Source organism: Dunckerocampus dactyliophorus, chromosome 3 (genome assembly GCF_027744805.1).
Source record: "Dunckerocampus dactyliophorus isolate RoL2022-P2 chromosome 3, RoL_Ddac_1.1, whole genome shotgun sequence".
NCBI classification, from domain to species: domain Eukaryota; kingdom Metazoa; phylum Chordata; class Actinopteri; order Syngnathiformes; family Syngnathidae; genus Dunckerocampus; species Dunckerocampus dactyliophorus.
In genome coordinates this window covers 38259556-38281065 of record NC_072821.1, presented here as the reverse complement: position 1 = coordinate 38281065, position 21510 = coordinate 38259556, and the positions used below count along the sequence as shown (strand labels likewise).

The 21510-nt window shown below is 42.1% G+C and overlaps 1 protein-coding gene across 3 annotated transcripts in view; it reads right to left on the bottom strand.

The window, feature by feature from the left end:
• ntrk3b (neurotrophic tyrosine kinase, receptor, type 3b) overlaps positions 1-21510 on the bottom strand; it is a 291634-nt gene that overhangs the window by 214839 nt on the left and 55285 nt on the right. For all 3 annotated transcript variants that reach the window (XM_054770394.1, XM_054770393.1, XM_054770395.1), the window contains 2 exons: positions 12659-12733; positions 6433-6504 (listed from right to left, as the gene is read on the bottom strand). In XM_054770394.1, coding sequence (XP_054626369.1) covers positions 6433-6504; positions 12659-12733 — 147 coding nt within the window. The remainder of the gene's footprint in view (positions 1-6432; positions 6505-12658; positions 12734-21510) is intronic.

Genomic DNA, 21510 nt, shown 5'->3' with positions numbered 1-21510 from the left:
AATATTGAGGTGTACGTGGCGCCGATTTAATGCTCCAGCAATTTCTATTTACCTTCACGTCAATCAGTCAGTCAGCGGAGGGCTTGAATTCAATGCACTCTAAATTCACTTCTCCCTCTCGCGCTCGGTAATCAAGTTTATTTTAGCGCCGTCATTGTAAAATAACTCATTTAGACCCGAGCCATTAACAAGGCAAACACTTTAAAGTGAAGCTGGCTTGTGTAAAAAACGCAGATGTATAAGCGAGCTCACCCAACACGACGTCAGGAACACACGCCAGTGACATGCAAAACAAGACAAATGGATTGTCAGGCACTCGTTTGTTTCATAAACAACACGTGTGTTAGCTTAGCTTGTTTAGCATTGCTATTAAGACAAAACAAAAACAAGAACAAACAGTAATCCACCAGCGTAATTGAGGGGTATTCATGTTTTGCTACATGACAGGCGCTAAATCTTTTTTTGCAACTTAACTAGTTAGTGATTAGCTTGTTTTGCATAGTTAATGAAATCCAAAACAAAAATTAATAATTTGGTGTTTGGAATATTTCAGGTCATTCCTACACAGGATCGCCACAAAATATTAGAAACAGCTCTTGATGTGGTGTTTATTATCTCTATTTATTTGTTTATTTATATTTTAGATTGTTTCAATCCATGGTTGGCACAAAATATTAGAAACAGCTCTTGGAGTGATGCTAATTATGCATATTTTTTGCCAATTACTTAGCCAGGTAGCTTGTTTAGCATAGGAGCAGCCCGGGCACGGATGGCACGGAACAGACGCTAGTGGCAGATACATGAGGACTACGTCCGACAATAGATTATGGAGCCGTGATTGATTGATTGAATATTTTGGATTGTTTGAATGCATGACAGAAAACTCTCGGTGTGATGCTAAGTATCCGTATTTCTACTTCACCAGTTAGCGGTTAGCTTGTTTAGCATAGTTAATGGAGTCCACAACAAAAGATGAGTGATCATTTTGAGTTTGTAATATTTGAAGTTGTTTCAATACATGATAGGCACAATACAAGAAACTGGTTTTGAAGTGATGCTCATTGCCGATATTTCTTTGCCAACTATTTCACTAGTTAGCTAGTTTAGCACAGTTAATGAAGTCCAAAACAAAAATGTATCATAATTTGGGATTTGTAATATTTTCGGTTGTTTCATTACATGATAGGTGCAAAATCTTACAAACAGTTTATTATCCATATTCGCGTATCAACTACTTAGCCAGTTAGCAGTTAGCTTGTTCAGCATAGTTAATGAAGTCCAAATCAAAAATGTGTCATAATTTGTAATATTTTAAATTGTTTCATGACATGATAGGCGCAAAATATAAGCAATACAAGCTTCACGAGCAGGTTAGTTAAGTTACCGTGGTGACGTATCCTGCTAAGAAGTGAACCAGCTACGTAGTACGGCATATCCGGACTTGAATCCTCACACTTATCCTGTGTAAAAAGAAACCCTGGTAAGTTCAGGCCCCCACTCTGGCCAACATGAGATGATCCCACAGGAAGAACTCGCTGAGCCTCTGATGTTTCCGAGCGCACGGACATCAATGAAGTCGGAGGCGAAGCTTGCGCATATTAATTAATCTCGTTTTGACATCACCACCATCATCCTCACTGTCACCTAGCAACCATCCATCACCCACGAGGCCGCCTTGTACGAGACGCTGGCCATCTTTTTTTTTTAAACGTGAATTTAAAGCAGACTTATGTTGACATCAACACCTTTTCAAAGGGGGGTTTATTTTGCATTAAGATGTGAGCATCTTTGCTTTGAACCAACGTGCAGCAGGCCACAACCACAAAGGCAGAGCCTGCTCATGCGCGAGCGCATGCGCGAGCACATGCGCGAGCACATGCGCGAGCGCATGCGCTGTGTCGTTTAATGAAGGCCATCGATACCCCTGTCAGTTATTCATGAAAAACCCCACCTTGCATAATCAAGATGGACCCAACAACTCCAAACAAGCCACAAAGGCAAAGCCGCGCTAGCCAGTGTGCTAATGAACACAACTCTACACTCTAAACAAGTCACAAAAAGTGGACAATGATGCCATGGTTCCTCCCAGCTGTTACTCACGACAATTACCACTGAACACAACTGAAAACAACCAAAACAAGCAAAATAAGCCACAAAGATCAAGTGCACTTGTTCATTAGCAAGCACTCTGGGTCAGCAAGTCACTCCTTTCATCAGCGTGATCGTCCTCCTGCCAGTCATCACACGCAGTCTTCCTCAAGTACCCGTGAGTCTGCGAAACTGGAGTCCTTGTTGAGTGCCCGTGAGTCGGTGAAATGCCCGTCTTTCAGTACACGAGTCAGTGAAATGTGGGCCTTTGCCAAATACCAGTGAGTCAGTGAAACTAGTCCTTGTTGAGCACTCGTGAGTCAGTGACATTTCAGTCTTTGTCAAGTGCTTGTGAGTCAGTGAATCTTGAGTCTCAGTCGAGCTCCCTTAAGTCAGTGAAACTCGGGTTTTCGTCCAGCACTGGTGAGTGGGTGAAACTCAAGTCTTTGTCCAGCACTCATGGTGGGTGAAACTCGAGTCTTTGTCCAGCACTTGTGAGTGGGTGAAACTCGAGTCTTTGTCCAGCACTCGTGAGTGGGTGAAACTCGAGTCTTTGTCCAGCACTCGTGAGTGGGTGAAACTCGAGTCTTTGTCCAGCACTCGTGAGTGGGTGAAACTCGAGTCTTCGTCCAGCACTCGTGAGTGGGTGAAACTTGAGTCTTTGTCCAGCACTTGTGAGTGGGTGAAACTTGAGTCTTTCATTCGTGAGTGGGTGAAACTTGAGTCTTTGTCCAGCACTCGTGAGTGGGTGAAGCTTCAGTCTTAGTCGAGCACCTGTGAGTCGGTGAAACCCAAGTATTAGTTGAGTATCGGTGAGTCGGTGCAAGTGGAGTCGAGATCGGGCTCCCTTAAGTCAGTGAAACTGGGGTTTTGGTCGAGCACGGGTCCAATACATTTCTACCAATGCACTGCCAGCACGTTACCTGCCTTCCGCTGTAAGTTAGCTGGCGAGTTAACAGACACGAGTACCCGTCACAAGCTGGCTCCCTCGTTTGTGAGCCGCACATTCCTACCGGCACCCGCGCAGCCAATCGCAGCAAGACTTTGATCAACCGTTCGCAGTAATGCAAATAATGTTGCGGCTGGCGAGCGCCCGCGTTCATGAATAAACAGACACATGATTAAGTACGCTGTACGGCAACCATCAACATCAATATAACGGTTAATATCGCCTCCATTAACAGGAAGTAGGCGCCGTTAAGATCTGTGAGATGGCGCTAAATGGCTCCCGCCGTCCACAACCACTGCGCTGCCGATGACGGCCGTTGAGAGACTGTCCGCCTGCGCAGCAATTATCTCGGAGAACTTACTTGATTTGTTTTCGCTTGTGTCTCGCAAAACGGATCGTCTGGCCAGAAAATGAAAGTGGAGGGAGGATGAACACGTTTCATTAAACGCAGATGACTGATTAGCTCTCACACCAGGCAGCTGATAGACACAAGCCAGCGCTGCACTTTCACTTGCTTTTTTTAGGAGGTTGACACACGCACACACACACACACACATACACACACACACACGCACGCACACACACACACACACACGCACGCACACACACACACACACACACACACACACACACGCATATACACACACACACACGCATATACACACACACACACGCACGCACACACACACACACACACACACACGCACGCACACACACACACACACACACACACACACACATGTCACACACACGCACGCACACACACACACACACACACACACGCACGCACACACACACACACACACACACACACACACGCATACACACACACACACGCACGCACACACACACACACACACGCACGCACACACGCACACACACGCACACACACACACGCATACACACACACACACGCATACACACACACACACGCACGCACACACACACACACACACATACGATCACGTCATAAATCCGATGGTCAGCCCAGACTCACAATCCTGCATTTACTTTCGTGATGCTATTAGGAAGTTATCCGTCCTGAAGTTGCAGCTGCAAACGCGCTCATAGCACGAGCAGGCTTGGGTGGGGGGGCGATGGAACGGACCCCACTAATAGGAAGAGGCGGACCATAGCACGGACTGATCACCCGTCAGTTTTTGTCTGAGTTACCCCAACATACGCGTTCAACTGATCAAGGAACCTGCAAGGTACGCGTTGTTGCTAACTTGGAAGACAATTACGAGTCTTCAAGGAAGGCAGTCTTAATTACGCTAACGAGTGTGTTTGACTGTTCTTTGAGGAACCCAACATGCTTGTTTTTCCAAGCATCAGGAACAATGTTGGGTCTTCAAAGAACCTGACGTGTTTTTGGGCAAGTCGAAGGCAGTCTCAGCCCAAAAGACGCGTTCTTTAAGGAACCCAACGTACGCGTTTTCCCAAACATCCTGTGTATCTTATTTGTTTACAAACATTGAAAACAGTTTGGTCTTAAACAAATCCAATGTCCAAGTCCAAAAGATTTGGTTCTGATTCTGATTAAGGGCAGCCAAAGAGCAGTAAGCCTTTAGAATTGAGTTGGAAATGTAAAGACTAACGTACTTGATTTGTTCAACATCAAAGACAAACTTAACAACCGCGCTTTCGGAAGCATGAACTCATTGTGAGGTTTCATGAACCGTGAAGACAATTAGAGTCTTCAAAGAACCTCAACCTCAAGACCGTCTTAATTACCCAACCTACGTCTGCTTACGTTAAACTGTTGTTTGGCTTTTTTTTAAAAAAAGGAACCGACACACCAGTTCTTTGAAGCATCTCGAGTCTTCATAGAACCTCATGTGTTTTCTGGAAACAGTGAAGACAACTCATTCTTTCAGGAACCTGACGTACATCATTTTCGAAACATCAAAAGAAAAATTCCTGTATATATTTTTTGGTTTGACAAACATTAAGAATGTAGTCTGAAACAAATCCAAGGTTTTTTTCCAAGTCAAAAAGATTTCAAGACTTAAAACCTAACCTACTCGATTTGGTAAACATCAAAGACCATCCGGAGTCTTCAAAGACCCTGACGGACGTCTTCTCCTCAACTATCAAGACAATTAAGAGTCTTCAGAAGAACCTCACGTCTTTTTGTGGAAGCGTGGAAGACAATCTTAATCACCTCAGCGTACGTGTTCCGTGTCCAACTGATTCTTTTAGGAACCAAGCGTACGTGGGGTTTTTTAAACATCAAAGCCAATTTTGAGTCTTCAAACCCCCCAACAAACACGTTGGTTAACTTTGAAGTCTTCATAGAACCTAACGTGTTTTTTTGCGTAAACACTGAAGACCGTCGCTATGTTTTTTGTGCTCCTCCAAGATGACTTCGAGTCGTCAGCAAACCTCGCACGCTTGTTGCTAGGAATGTGTGGTCCTCAAAGGACCTGCTAGGAATGGAATATGTTCCACTCTGCTCTGGATGGCTACTGTAGCGCACTCACAAGACCTTTCGCTTAGAACAAAGACACCCAATACACCAACGGACGCTTGCTTCCGCAGCAGGCAAATGAGGAAGAGGAACTCGGTTTCTCATGAGACCGCTTGGACCTCGCTAGACCTTGGCCGGGGGGGCCTCCCGTTCTCTCCAGCACCATTGACATTACATTGTAAACCTTTCTTGAGACTCTTGGCCTTATTTCACAGCTGGCAGCACAAAAGAACAAACAATAAATAAACAGAAAATAGAAGAACCAGCGCCGTGTTAGGTAGAACACACAAAGCGTAGCACCAGCCACGCTAGCATAGGTGCTCGCATAAACACACAGTCCTGTACACACACCCAGGAGAGCGCAGATATGATGATGAGGGAGGGTTGGGCTGGGGGGGAGCAAAGCGCCTGGGTCAACAAGCGCAAATGGCAGCATGTTCAGGTAAAAGACTGCAGCTGAGTTCCTTGCCGTGGCTGCGTCTGGAAAATAACAAGCCGATAACAGGCTGTCATACGCTAACACGTCAGCCTTTTGTTAAAGAAATGACTTTGCTCTTCGCCCGGCACTCCGGCGCTCGGTCCGACTGGACAAATTGTCCATTTAGCGAGCGGCGGCTAAATGGAGCCGCGTCTTCTTCGGCATGTCGAGGCCCCGCAGATAGGAATCCAATTATCCCGGGCAAAATAATGGATGTCTCATTTAAGATGTGGCGCATGTGCGCGTTGACGGTAATGGCGCCGGCACCATTTCCCCGAGCCCCCACCCTGCCAAAAAGCCACTCCCTATCAACAACATCATCTGGCGCTCAACGCTAACTCATCGACGGCCCGAATGCACGGCGAGCCCGAGCACGATCACACATCATAATAAGTCTTTGGAGAGCGGTGGGAGCGCTGCTTGTCAAAAGGCGGGATGTTTACTCACATGTAGCGGAGGTGCGGATTCTGAGCAAACGCCCGAGCCTGGATCACCTTCAGGTTGCAATTCATGATGGTTCTGCAAAGGGAAAAACAAACAAGGGGGGGAAAGCAGATTCAAGTTTAAACAACTGTTATGACAAGTATCATTATCACTGGTGGGGGATATTGTGATTTACACCATAAATATTACTCTACATTGGCGTTATCTACATATTTAGATTGCTAGCAATGCTAACATGCTAACACCTCGCATAATCGTGGTAAGTGTTTATATACTGTACGTGTCTAGCTATGAAAATGGCTATAAATGCTACTATGCTAATGTTAACATGCCAACAATGCTAACGTGCTAATTTTAGCATGCTAACACCTAGTATGATAGTGCGAAGTCTTTATATAAGTGCCTACCTATAAAAATGTCTAAAAATGATACTATGCTAATGTCAACATGATAACAATGCTAACATGCTAACATTAGCATGCTAACAACTAACATAATAGTAGTAAAGTGTCTAGCTATAAAAATGGCTATAAATGTTACTATGCTAATGTTAGCATGGTGGCAATGCTAACATTCTAATGTTAACATGCTAACAGCTATCATAATAGCGCAATGTACCGGGCAAGCTAAATGTTCCGAATGAGTTGAGAATTGAGACTTTGGAACGGTCTGAATTGGTTGACATGTGGAAGTAGGCAGGTGATAACATAACGTCATTTTAGTCGCATCATTTTCGACGGTAATATTATGAGGAAACAAACAAAACAAATATGATTGTAATTCTTAGAAATTTAGGTTGTGGGAGAAGTTGATATTATGGGACTAAAGTCAAAATATTGTCGGAATAAAGTGATAATATTACAAAAAGAGAAGTTACGAAGATGATTTAACGAGAAAGTTAAAATATTAAGTTCAGGTTGTACAATGTTAGCATTGCAATTCCTGTTGCATTCTTTTGGAGAGCTTTTTTACAGCCTTTTTCCAAATTAAAAGCAAAGTATTAAAGTGGCAAGAAGATCAATAAATGCTTTTTCGTGGTTGACTGTGGCCATTTATTATTTTAAAAAATGCATATTTAAGCAAATTCTATGTATGATTTCAAGCTTTAAAAAAATGCCTAAATTAGGTAAAATTCTAACATAAAGGCATTCTGAAGACACATTCAAAGACGTTGCCATGATATGTAGTATTCTACACTGGTCACTAGGTGGCAGTAATGTCGCACTGATGAGACAATAGCCACCACAGGAAGTACAGCTGTACAGAACAGGAACTCTTCTGATGCCAACATGTGAGTCTGTCTTATTTTCTCTTGTTATGTCTACTATGTTGGGCAATAGGAGTGTTACACGTGTTATTTACCCAATATGGTAAACGTATAACACATTTTAGGCACAGTGAATAACATGATTAGAGCCCTCTTGACATGAACTAACACCCCTATAGTCACCTTTACACTCTTATTACCCAATATGGTAAACGTATAAGAGTGTAAAGGTGACTATAGGGGTGTTATTTCATGTCAAGAGGGCTCTAATCATGTTAAATTGTATTTAAAAAGGTGGAAAATGCCTAAAATGCGTTATACGTTTACCATATTGGGTAATAAGAGTGCAAATGTGACTATAGGGGTGTTATTTCAGAAGGCTATAACTCCAAAAATGCACCTATCACGATTGGTCTGGAACCAATTAACTGCAAGAACTGACTAATGGGGTTTGAGTGGTATTTCAACACATGGTACTTGTATATCCCGTGTGAATTGATTGGCTTTTCAGCGGGGGCGTGTCTGTCGTGGGGCTGACAAGCATCTGGGGAGTTCAAGCAAAGTATCATTGTTTGATCAGGCTTCCTCTCCAGGTCTGCCCCCCCAAGTAAGAAAGCACCTTGTATCTCAGGTGTGTCTGCAGGCCGCTCGGTAGGCTAATTCATCAGCGCTCTCATGCGAAGGACAGAAGCTGCGCAGGTTTCTTTCGTCTTTATTTCAGGCTTTGGTTTGGGCTTGCACACAGCGCAAGTGGCTGAGGGTAAAATGGCGTCAAAATGCTCCTCTCCCCGTAGAAGAATCCACTGCAGCGAGTCCGAGCAGCCGTGCCTCATCTAATTCCAATTTTAATTCCAAATGGAACTCCGCTCTGCGTATACTGGCGGCACCCCGGAGCTGAGCCGCAAATAGAAATCCACTTTGATGAAAGATTTGCAAACTTAAAATGTAAAGTGAGTGGATTGTGTGAGCACCGTGTGCACTTTAACACGCTCCCCCAACCAAAAAGAAATCAAAGTACATCCTCGGGTTTTTTTTTTTTTTTGGAATTCCCAGTGCCCCAGCTTGGTATTGCGGCTATTCCCCCCAAGGTGTGATGTTGTAATGAAAGATGTCTCTCATTGACATCATCAGCGTGCGCCTCGTAACGACGCCGTGTGTGCTAATTCAACTCAGCTGCTGCCAATTATCTTCCCATCACGCCTCCGTCAGGTTGGACCGCATCCCATTTCCTGAAAATGTCCAAAGTCGGATACCGATGGGGACATGAAAACCTTCCAGACGTGGAACATTTCAAAGGAAAAGTGCTCTTTTTAGGGAATTTTGACCATCATTCACAATCCTTGTGTGAGACATGACGACACGTCTCTCTTTTCTGTGCTTTGTGGAGATAAAAAGAGGCAGCTAATTAATGCACATATTATGGCCCCCGCTATTAAAACCCCTCCAAAAAGGTTTTCTGGTTTTCTGTCCATGCTGTGAGCTGTGGTATCAGGTTCATTCATGATAACATGCAATACCTACACGAGTTACGCATTAGCGGAACGTCCTTCCTGCCCGCATCGATTTCACATAGCAAAATAGTTGATAGTGTTAGATTTGCAAATCGATTGTTATTTGGATGTAAAACAACCCCTTTTTTGTGTTGGTGTAGTTGTTGAGATATTTGAGTTGTCACAAAAGCAAAATATATTTGTGTCAAAGTGAAAGTTACGCTTGAAATGTATCTTTTCACAAAAAGCTTTTTTTCTCCCTTGTAGTTGGGAACTGATATTTTCCTGAAACTGACCTATGTTCTTCTGCTGATTACTAAAGAAGACAAAAAGGTAGAAACAATCCATTTTTTTCTGATGAAAGACGGGAGTGTAATGTTTCTTTTGGTAGCTTCCATGTGTCTATAAGCATGAACACAATATTGAAAGATCAGTCCAAATGGGCGCTTCTGAAGAGGTTGTCTTTTGAAAAATGTCTGGGATTGAATGACTTCATATTTTGGCTTTATTCTCTTAAAATTACAGCTGCTTTTTCTTTTCTTTTCTGCTGCTGCTGTTTGTTGTTTTTTTTGTTGATTTTTTTTAAACTTTCCAACTATTTCAACTTTCTTCTTGTAAACTGTCTTCTCATAATTCTGACTTCATTCCCATCAGATTTGGACTTTATTTTCCTAACATTATATTAGTAGGTTTTTCTGCAAACACATTTTCCCCCAAATTTTTATTTGTTGTTTTGTTTCTCTTCCATAATATTCCACTTTCAAAAAACAATGTCTTTTTTCTTTTATAATTCAACTTTATGCCACTAAAATGAGGTTATTTTTCCTCATAATGTTACAACATCATTCCTGATCAAATGACCACTTTTTCATCAAAAAGTACTTTTTTTTCCTCTTAATATTTTGACATTATTCGTGGAAAATTACTGCTGATTTTTTGATTTTTGCTGTTTTTTTTTGGGGGGGGGGGTTGTCGTTAATTTATATATTGTGCCGCGGCCCAAAAAAAACAACAAAAAAATTTAAAAAAACAGCTGCGGGCTGCAAATGGCCCCCGGGCCGCACTGTGGACATCCCTGATCTAAGCCTAGGAATTCCACACTTGCCGGAGGACAGCTGACGATATCAGTTCCGACATGCGTTGCAGTGTTGCATGTTTTCAGTGAAAAGAAAAGGACATAAAATGCAAATAAGTAGATATATTAGTTTTTAATGCTGATTTGACATAAATGCCTGATGAAAATGTTAAATATGAGTTTAAAAGCAGCCATGGTAATAACAACAATAACATCACTCTCCTGTGGATGTGTTATTTTAATCTGCTCCCAATTAAAGAATAAGCAGAGCGCCTCTTTCATTAGCCGAGCGCGTTGAGCGTTCTCACGAATGACTGCGCGGCGTAACGCCCTCGCCAGGTAAAAAGTGCCAAAGCCGGTGACTGTTTTGCATCCGGGCAGGCAGATGCACGGCCGCCTCAACCAGGGACACGGCAGTCGGGCCGGGAGGGAGGGGGAGCGGGCGGTAATGAGAAAAATGCTAATTTGCGGCTGGTGATATTACACTTGGCCTCCCTGATGAGGGATCAGGGGGATCAGGGGAGAGGCCCGCTCCGACTTTAGAGGGTGTCGAAGAATAAGCTTCTCTTTTTTGACGAGAGGAAGAGGAGGTCAGGAGGCAACCATTGAGAAGGGGGCGGGGGGATTATAAAAGCTGCTGACTTAGATTGCAGGATGGGAACAGAAACGCGTCGACTGTTGGTATAAACAATTGTTAGCATGGAGGATGTGATACCATACATACTTTTCTACTTGAACACAAATGGCTTCTTTCACACCGCTATCAAACCTCCCTGTCCAGAATTTGGATAGGAAATGTCCATTTATGAAATGCAAATGAACTCCTGACTCTGGGCTCAAAGACCCTTTAAGCGTCACTCGGTCTCTCCAATGTGGGGTTTTTCTTTCCACCTTCTCGTGGACTGTACTTCAAATCTATATCCTTCATTTTTTAACCTTAGCAATGATTTGAAGTGCATGAGAAAGTGGGAAGGAAAACTTGTACACCGGAGAGACCAAGTGATCATCAGAGAAAAGACATTGTAAACTGCACTGCTGCTCCAGCTTGTCTGGTGTCGTGCCGCCTGCCGACACACGCTGAGAGCCGCGCAATGTTTAATAAAACTACAGAGAACTTTGTCTGGCTGGACCATTTGCATGCTGGAATTATAGCCTGGCTGTTTATTTACCTAAACTGCAAAGAAGGTAGGATGCTAATTGGACTTTTTAACGTTAATAATGGGTCACTTGGTCTCTCTAGTATAGAGGTTTTCCTTTCCAGCTTCCTTTCTTTTATTATTTAAATTTTAAAAGTAAGTTAACTTTTACAATATTAATAATGATCTGGATTTTTTTTTTTACCTTAATAATGATCTAGAGTGCAAAAGGTGGAAAGGTAAACCCCTACATAGGAGAGACCAAGCAACTTTCCTTTTATTCTTTCATTATTACAATTAAATCCTTAATTTCATATTACTTTAATGTTAATATTGATCTGGATATTGTTTTTTTTTTGTACCATAATGATCTGGAGTGCATGAGAAGATGGAAAGGAAAAACATCTACATTTGAGAGACCAAGTGATTTTTTTTTCTTTCATCCTTTCATTATTCAAGTGAAAAAATGAAGTTGACATTACTTTTTTTTAACCTGCATAATGATCTGGAGCGCATGAGAAGGTGGAAAGGGGAAAAAAAAAGTTGCTTGGTCTCTCCAGTTTAGAGGTTTTCCTTTACACTTTCTCATGCACTTTCAAAGCATTATTAAGGTTAAAAAATAAATAGACAGACACACTTTTTAACCTTTATAATTTATTAAGGTTATTATTAAGGTTAAACATACAAGTCAATAGATAAATAGCCACATAGCAACTGTATAACAGTGCCATTTACTTCCTTAAACGGCAAACAGAATAGTCTTTAACCTTAATAATGGGTCTTGTGGTCTCTCCAGTAAACAGGTTTTCATTTCCACTTCCTATCTACATATTTTTTTAAACCTTAGATAATGAGTTGGTGTGCATGAGAAAGTAGAAAGAAAAATATCTACGTCGGAGAGACCAAGCCATCCATTATTAAGGTTGCCAAGTCTAATTAATGCCATATCCTCTTTGCAGTTTGGGTAAATAAAGGCCCAGCTGTAATTACAGCATTCCAACTGTGCAGTAAGACAAACTTCTCTGAAGTTTTATCAAACATTGTGCGGATCTCTGCGTAGAGGCCGTTTGCGTCAGAATATAAATGGCCGCCGCCACTCAGCGACCTCTGAGCAGAGCGTCGGCAGGCGGCACGACGCCAGACGAGCTGGAGCAGCGGTGCGGGTTGCAATGTCCCTTCTCTGATGTGCGACACGGCGGGGCGGCGACCCGGCGGACTTTCTATCGCTGACCCCTCCCTGCCCCACGTTAATGGCACTCACAGTCTCTGCAGTCCCGTGTAGAGCTCCATGTCCACGTCTCGTAGAGTCTGCAGCCCCGTCCAGTTCTCGATGTGTCTGCAGAGGGAAAGAAAAGAAGTGGTTCACGTTTGGTGATTGTAATGATTGGAGCGACCGTGGCGGGAGGCTCTCCGCTGCAGCTTGTGGAGTTCAAGCCTGCGCTGCAGCCCGACACCAGCACACGCAAAATAAGCTTTGGGGTAAGATGCTACGTGTTTGTTGAGAAGTGAAAATAAGCAATAAAACAAACACAGCAGGTTCAATTAGAAGCGATAGCGCAGGACGCGGCGAAGGCCTTATTGCTTTGCTTTCTTTTATTAATGACTCGCTGACAAACGCTCTTCCAGAAATGTCACATTTCTAATCAATGCATCCATGAAGCTCAGAGCCTTGACACCATGCATGGCTGTAGACCACCACCATGTAGCCTACCACACTGCTAATGTCACATAAATGTTGCCAACAAAACAAATCATGTTACCCCACCAAAACAATCACCGAGTCAAAAATAAGTTTAGACACAAACTAAAAAGCAAAATGTTTATGCTCGGCAAAGATCCTCTATATGACAGGAGCACTCTGCTGTTTTTAAGGACCTATGGCAAAAAGACGGCAGGCAAAGATCCTCTGTATGAAACGAGTGCTCTGCGGTCTGAGGATCTACTGCAAAAACGGTCGCCAAAATCCTTGTCTGACAGGCGCACTCTGCTGTTTTTAAGGACCTACTGCAAAAACACGAGCAAGAGATTTTACCACAGCATCTATAGTATAACAGTGACACTCTGCTGCTTTTGAGGATTTACTTTGAAAAAAGTACATGAGCCAAAGATCATCAAAAATAACAGAACTTTGCTATTTTTAAAAGGACCGAATGCCAAACCAGTCAAAGATCCTCTAGATAACACAACTGCTGTTGTTTAAGGATCTACTGCAAATAAACAGGAGTCAAAAGATCCTTTATAGGACAGAAGCACTTTGTGCTGTTTTATTTGTGTTTTTTTTTTTTTAGACAGATGCGTTGAAAAGCTGGTGGAAAAACAAAACAAAAAAAGCAACATATGAACCAAATAGCCTTTAAATAAGACGACTCTCTAATTTTTAAGGACCAACTGCAAAAACAAGTCAAAGATTGTCTAAAAAAAAATAAGAGAGCTCTGCTGTTTTTGAGAATCTACTTAAAAAACACACACACACAAATTAAAGATCCTGCATGACAGAAGAACTATGCTATTTTTCAGGACCATGCTGCAAAAATGTGTCAAAGATCCTCTACATAACAAAACTACTATTTTAAAGGATCCACTGCAAAATGAAAAAACATGAGTCAAAGATCCTCTGACAGGAGCGCTTTGCTGTTTTTAAAAGAACTCACTGCAAAAATACCAGTCAAAGATCCTCTATATGACTGTCACACTCTGCTGTTAGTTTTTTAATTAAGGAATTACTTAAAAAAAATAGAATAAAAAAAACATGAGCCAAAGACGTTCTAAGTAACAGAACTCTGCTGTTTTTAAGGACTAACTGCATAAACAATGAAAGAGCCTCTAAAAAACCAACATGACAACTCTGCTGTTTTTAAGTATCTACTGAAACACACACACATGCACACACACACACACACGTGCCGTTTTAAGGATCTACTGGGGGGAGTCAAAGATCCTCTGTTTAACAAAAGCACTGTGCTGTTTTTAAGTACCTACAGCAAAAATGAATCCTGTATTTGACAGGAAATCAGGGTGAGCCATCATCTGATGGGGTTTATTTGAGGAGTCGTTGGCACTACATGTGACATTTGAAGCCTCCTTGGATTTGCCCCCCAAAGCTTCCATTGTTTGCTGCAGCAATCCAGCAGCATCTCATGGCGAGTATCCTGGCTGGGTTTGCTTCCCTTTGACTTTTGACACAGTGGAGGGAATTCAGGATGCGTGACAAAGACAGATTGGAAGCGTAGCAAGTTTTTTTAAATGCTTATTTTACACCCAGGATCCTTATTGTGCTTGTAGTGTTGTGGTGCACCACTCTACTCTACTCCATCATACTGATAGCCCTCTCCTTTTATAGGGCTCCTATTTTGCAAATGTGATTTTTTCATGATGCGTGCGTCACTAGGACCCGTTTATCAACACCACAGGCCAGAAAAAAAATCATCTGTCAGATCCACATGTTTTGAATTTCCTGACATATTGTAATGCTCTACTCGTGAATACCTGATAAATGTAAGCACCCACAGCAACGCAGCACTTCATGGACGACAGATTTGTCAGGAAGCAGGCTTCGCTACACATGCAAAAAGCACACACTTGCATCGTTGAAAAATAATATAGCATGATATAAGGGGAAGATGTACTTTATTTATCGCGGGGGCGGGGGGGTGGCATGGAAAAACATATATCATAATCGTACGGTGGCGGTAATCTGGCGGTTAGCACCTTGTTCACACGCCATTTAGTGACACCGGAATGGTCGTTAGTGTAATTCCCTCTGCTCAGTCACATGCTGCATGCGTTGTCACGGCAACTCGGGAGAGGAAGCCTCTGCATACTGAGGACAGACTCATGTAGGACTTTCTAGATGTCATTACTTTATACCACACAGTATGTGTATATTGTGTACTCACTTGAATGCAAAGTAATGCTTTTATTTTCACATTTGGAAGTAAACTATGTGTGCGCATGTCCATATGCGTTAAAATTTCCCTACAATGCGTAACCTTCTGGACGCTGCTCTCCTCCACGCTCTCGCTTCCCGTCATGCGTGATTCGTCCGTCAACATGATCCCGGCCGAGCTCTTATCGAATGCGCTTCTGCCACCTGGTGGCCGTTTGTATGGCTTAAAAGTGCTCTGAAGTGAAACACGTTGGTGGAGAGTTGCGTCATCGCCTCGTTTGACCTCACGCAAAAAAAAAACAACAAAAAAAACCCGTAAAAGATCGGGTGTTTGGGTTTATAAAAAAGTCTAAATACGTCTGTAAGACTTGAGATTGGATATAGTTTAAAAAAATAATAAATTCATCCCAAATAATAGGGGAGAATGTATATATATTTATAATATATATTCATTTATTATTATTATTATTATTATTATTACGTGTCTGAGTAATATTTCTCTGTTTTAAAACTGGATACATTTGACATTAATAATAATGAATAGTTTCATGTACGTATTTATGTTGCATTTTTTTTAAATATTAAATGAATAATTGATAGACTTGTGAATGCATTTTCTTTTTAAAATATTGCATATTGTCACCATATTGAAAGTATGGGCTGTACATACTGTATAGCACAATCCATATTAGATATGATAATAGACTGAGGAACGTATATATTTATATATGTCTTTTTAAATATCCAATTAGTTTTATCATATTAAAAATATGCGCTGTATATCACAAGCCATGATGGTGCGATGTGTGGGTGTTACGTCATAAAAAGATGACAACATTGACAATAAATGAATGTTTAGGGTGATACATAATTAAATAAATGTAATAAGTAACACGGCTGAACGTGTGCGTTCACGTACATCAGCGTTCAAGTGTGTGTACTATTAAACATTGTTAGCTGCTGCTCTGCAGGGACATTTTTTTAATGTCACAAGGTCATGTGACACACCATGTGATGCAAAGCAGGCTAGGCTACAGAAAAGGTCAAAGACAGCAAGAACATTCCAGCATTTTGCTGATGTTTACAACCTGAGGAACAAATTGTCCCAGGTGGGGTTTTTCTATCATTATGTAATTTCTATTGTATATTTCTCAATTTAAAATGGATGCAAATGTGCAGAAGTGGAAAGAGATCCTCTTCAATCAGGCACGGCCCTCTGAGTGCACGAGGCGGCATCCGTCAGCACTCCGCTCTTAATTGCACTGTTAATCACTTAAGCAACTATTTATTCATCCTGCTGTGAGCTACACGCCACAATTAGCCAGAAGGGTGGCGGCGATGCTAATTGACAAAGCCAAACATAATACGAGGAGTCTGTCTTCATTGTAGTGTTTAAGCCCATTCAAACCATTCCCTTTTGGTGCAGATCAGGATATAAACAAAAACATTTTTTAAAAAGTACAGATTCAGGAATACCCCCCCCGCCAAAAAAAAAACTTCCTGTGTGAGGCAATTAAAATTAGAGATGGTCGGTTCCTGCAGAAACACTGATGACTCAAATGATTCTGCTGTATTGATTCACTGAATCAAATCAGTGAGCTCACAGGAAACACAGCTGACTCAAGAATTCTGCTGTTTTGATGCACCGACTCAGCTCAGCTGACTTACCGGAAACACTGACTCATGATTCTGACGTATTGATCGATTCACTGACTCGAATCAGCAGACTGACCAGAAAAAGAGCCAACTCATGATTCTGCTGTGTTTACTCACGAGTCGAATCAGATGACTCACTGGAAACACCGCTGACTCATCATTCTGCTGTGTTGAATCACTGACTCGAATCAGCGGACTCACCGGAAACGCGGCTAACTCACGATTGTCATACATTGATTCACATTGATTCACATTGATTCGCTGACTCGTGTTTCTGCTGGATTCACTGACTCGAATCAGCAGACTCATGATTCTACTGAGCCAATTTACTGACTCAAATCCGTCGACTCACAGGAAACACTAATGACTCAGAGTATTCTGCTGTGTTGATTCACTGACTCCAATCAACTAACTCACTGAAACACAGCTGACTCACGATTCTGTTGTGATGGTTCACTGACTCGTATCAGCAGAGTCACCGGAAACACCACGGAATCGTGACTCATTTGATTCTGTTGCATTGATTCACGGACTCGAATTGGCGGACCCACCAGAAACACCACTGACTCGTGGCTCAGTCTGTTGCGTTGATTCACTAACTCGGGTCAGCAAAGCCAACAGAAACATGATACGGTTGCAACAAGTCACCGACTCAAGTCAGTGGACTCACTCACTCCCCCACTCACTGACTCATGACTTACAGGATTCTGCTGTATTGATTCAGTGAGTCAATTCAGCTGACTCATTTGATTCTGTTGTGCTGATTCACTGACCCAACGGAAACACAGATGACTGACTCATGACACAGCTGTGTTGATTCACTGACAAGAGTGAGCCAGACTCAAATTATTCCCCAGAGTTGATTCACTGACTCGAATCAAGTGGAGCGGATCAGCTTCCTGAGTGAGTCAGAGCAACCTGACTGCGTTTTTTACTTCCTATTTCTTCATAAACATTTCAAGTTCCGCTAGTGTGCCGGTATCTGACTCCTTGATTACGTTCATCCTGGATTCCGCAAACGCTAATTTCCACATTTCATTCCCGTCTGTGGCTTCATTTGGGAGTTCATTGCGGCCATGTTTGTTGTGGTGTATTTCTTTGTGTGCGAGCGCGCTGGTGAAATATTGATGTAATAGTGTGATATGAGGGGTGGGGGTGCGGGCGGGGGGCTAAATGAAAAGCGAGAGAGAGCCTAATTCCCGCGTGCACGTAATGTTTTCATGTGCCACTTTGCGCCGCAATATCATTTAACGCAGATTCCAATTTCATCTGGCCCCCGTCAACAAAAACAGCAAAGAGAAGGAAGGCGACGGCTCCCCGTGGACTCACGGCTCTGACCGCGCTGGTTGGCGGCGTGTGAATACGTCTGCATTGTGGACGGAAATAAATCAAGAAGACGCGTATGAATGACAACAGACCATTCCCAGGTATTCAATCTCCTGTCCCCGTCATTGTCCCCCCACCGCCGACACTCGGAAGGCTGCCAAAACTCTACGGGAGACAATCGACAAAAGGACGGCGAGCGAGACGGTACGGTTTTACTGCATGAATGTTTGAAAGGAAAGAAATGAAAATATGATGACCAAGTCCCCCAACGACACCCCCAGACTATCAAAGTCCTTTAGGAATGACTTTCCCCACGAAGACGTCAGGAGAAGCTCTAGAGCGCTGAGCGGTGCAGTGGCCCACCACAGCCAGCAGATGGAGCCTGCCAGCATTCACTATGGAACGCTTCTTATCGCCATCTACAGGACTGGAGTGGAACTGCATGATTGACATAGCTGGAGGTTAAAAAATAACGTCTTTCAGGGAGTATTCAATGTCAAGGAGATATCCCTATTGATTTTGGGGTGGGGGGTGGGGGGTCAAAGTAAATGTACAGTCACATGTTCTTTGACAAGCTGAAGCGTCACCATTTTGTAAACAGTCTGTCAGGGATTATTATCAGGAAGGAAACAAGAGTCCTATTGATTTTATTGGCCTGATATGAACAGATTTGCGACTCAGCAATCACAGTCCGCAAATTCACTCATTGTTGGTAAAAAAAAAAAGATATATAAAATAAAAATATATAGAAATATACACAAATATAAAAATATGCATGTTTTTCATATTATATATATTTATTTTTATATATTTCATTTTTAATTATTTGTATTTAATTATATATAAAAATATATATACACAATCTAAAAATATATACTTTTTTTTACTTTGTTTTATAGAAACATATAAAAATATAAAATTTATAGAAACATCTAAAAATATATGCAAATATATGTAAAATATACAGGTATATTGTTCTATTTTTTCATACTTTATATTTATACATTTTGTTTATTTCATTGTATATATCGAAATATAAAATGATGTATATTTGCATATATATTTTACCATTTCATATTGTTTTAGATACAGCAATATAAAGATAATTACATGTGTATATTTTCTATATTATATATATATATATATATATATATATATATATATATATATATATATATATATATATGATTTTTCATTACATTCCATGTATTACGTCATTATCGTTTATCATTGATATAGTTTTTTTTTCTCTGAAAATAGGAAACATTTTCCTGAAAAAACACATCTAACCCACCTAAGTGGGAATGCATTTCTAAATCCCTGATAAATAAAATCAAATAAATAAAATCAAATAAAATCCATGTTTATGACTTTATGTTTCACTGATAACGTTGCCGTTTCGCTTTGTTCCTTGAACGCACCATAGCTGTAGCTGCGAGTGGCTATACGGTTCCATCGGTATGTGATCATGTATCTACAGTATACAGGTTGTATTTACATGTGTTTAACGTGTGTGAGGAATATTTAAGGGTTGAAACATGGGTTGGGTTGCAAGGGACCAATGGCAATTAAAGAGAGAAGGGGAGGGTTGTGGATCTGAATGTAATCTAACAGTTACAAGTCAAATGTGTTGCAAATGTTAGAGTTAGGTTAGGGTTTGAGTTGGGTCAGGGTTGCAAATGGGAGGAGAACGTCAACATCTCTATTGGCGGACGTTGTTAGCTAATTTCCCGCCATGCTAATCTGTTAGAATTGCGTAGAATCCTCCAGTAAGTACGTCGATTGTAAAGCTCAGGTAAATATACCTTTACATGTTATACATTTACACGTTTCTTCTCGCCACGCGCCCTTCAACAGGCTGAGGCCTGAACTGGGTGGCAAAGTGCTGGAGGAGCAAACAGTAACAGATTCCATCCCAGCGACGACCATCTGTTGTGGTGACGACGCCCAGGGCGACGCTGCAACACACACGCACCATTGTTAACACAACGCTACAAAGAAGCGCACAGGGCCACAATCTGACACCAAAACAAAAGCCAACAGGGCAACACTGATCATTTTTCATACATCACAGCATATCATAGCAATGCCAAGACACCATGCCAACGCTGTACGGCCTTTCGTGGCAAGTAGCACCAGAAGCATGACCAAGCCACCTGATTGGATGATTAATCAGCACTGTGATTGGTGTCCGTGAGTGTCCAGAAGGCCTTGAAATGAGATGTACCTTGTTATTGATGAGGGACAGCGCATATTGATGAACATCTGCAAACGACACAGATCCTAACATGCCAGATTGTAGCGCAACTACTGGTGTCCATCTGTAGTTCCCTGGCAGGTAGCAAGAAATAACAATCAAAAACTGGCCAAGAAGACGAAGCTGTAGCTGAAACAAAACATTTTGTGTGCCGTGTTTTCCTCCCCTCCAATCTTTGACTGCGTCCATATTTTCCTGCTCTGCTGTCGGCGTGATTTACGACTTTATTGGGATGATGTACAACGCCGGCGCCGCCACCTTAATGGGAAAATGTTTAATAAAACACAACGTCTGTGGATATCGATCTGCCTTCCACGGCGCCTTCTCCGCCCCGCGTTGGCCACGACACTCCAGAGGAGGGACGCGGCCGCCAAGTAGCACTCGGCGAGATTAAAGCGCGCGCCTGACATCAATCAGATGGCCCGCCTCTCTCTCCACGTGTGCGTCCTCGCGTGTTTGCAAACACCATGCAAACATCCTCTACATAAGGGCAGTGCGCTGCTGTTTTTGGGGATCAAGTGCAAAAATGCTAGTCTAAGATCATCTATACAACGGGAGTGCTCAAAGCTCCTCTACATGACCGAAGCTCTGTGCTGTTTTTGAGAATCTAATCTAAAAATACTTGTCAAAAATCCTAAACATGTCAAGATCACTATGCTGTTTTTGAGGACTAACTGCAAAAACGCCAGTCAAAGATCCTCTTATGGCAGACACACTTGGCTGTTTTTGAGGATCTTCTGCAAAAAGGTATCCAAAGATCCTCTACATGACAGGAGTGCTCTGCTGTTTTTGAGGATCAACTGCAAAAACGCTAGTGAAACCTCCTCCATATGACAGAAGCTGTTTGCTGTTTCTGAGAATCTACTCAAAATCTGCTTGTCAAAGATCCTCAACATGTCAGGGGCGCACTGCTGTTGCTTTGGGGATCTAAAACAAAAACACAAGTCAAAGATCCTCTTATGGCAGACAAACTGCTGTTTTTGAGGAT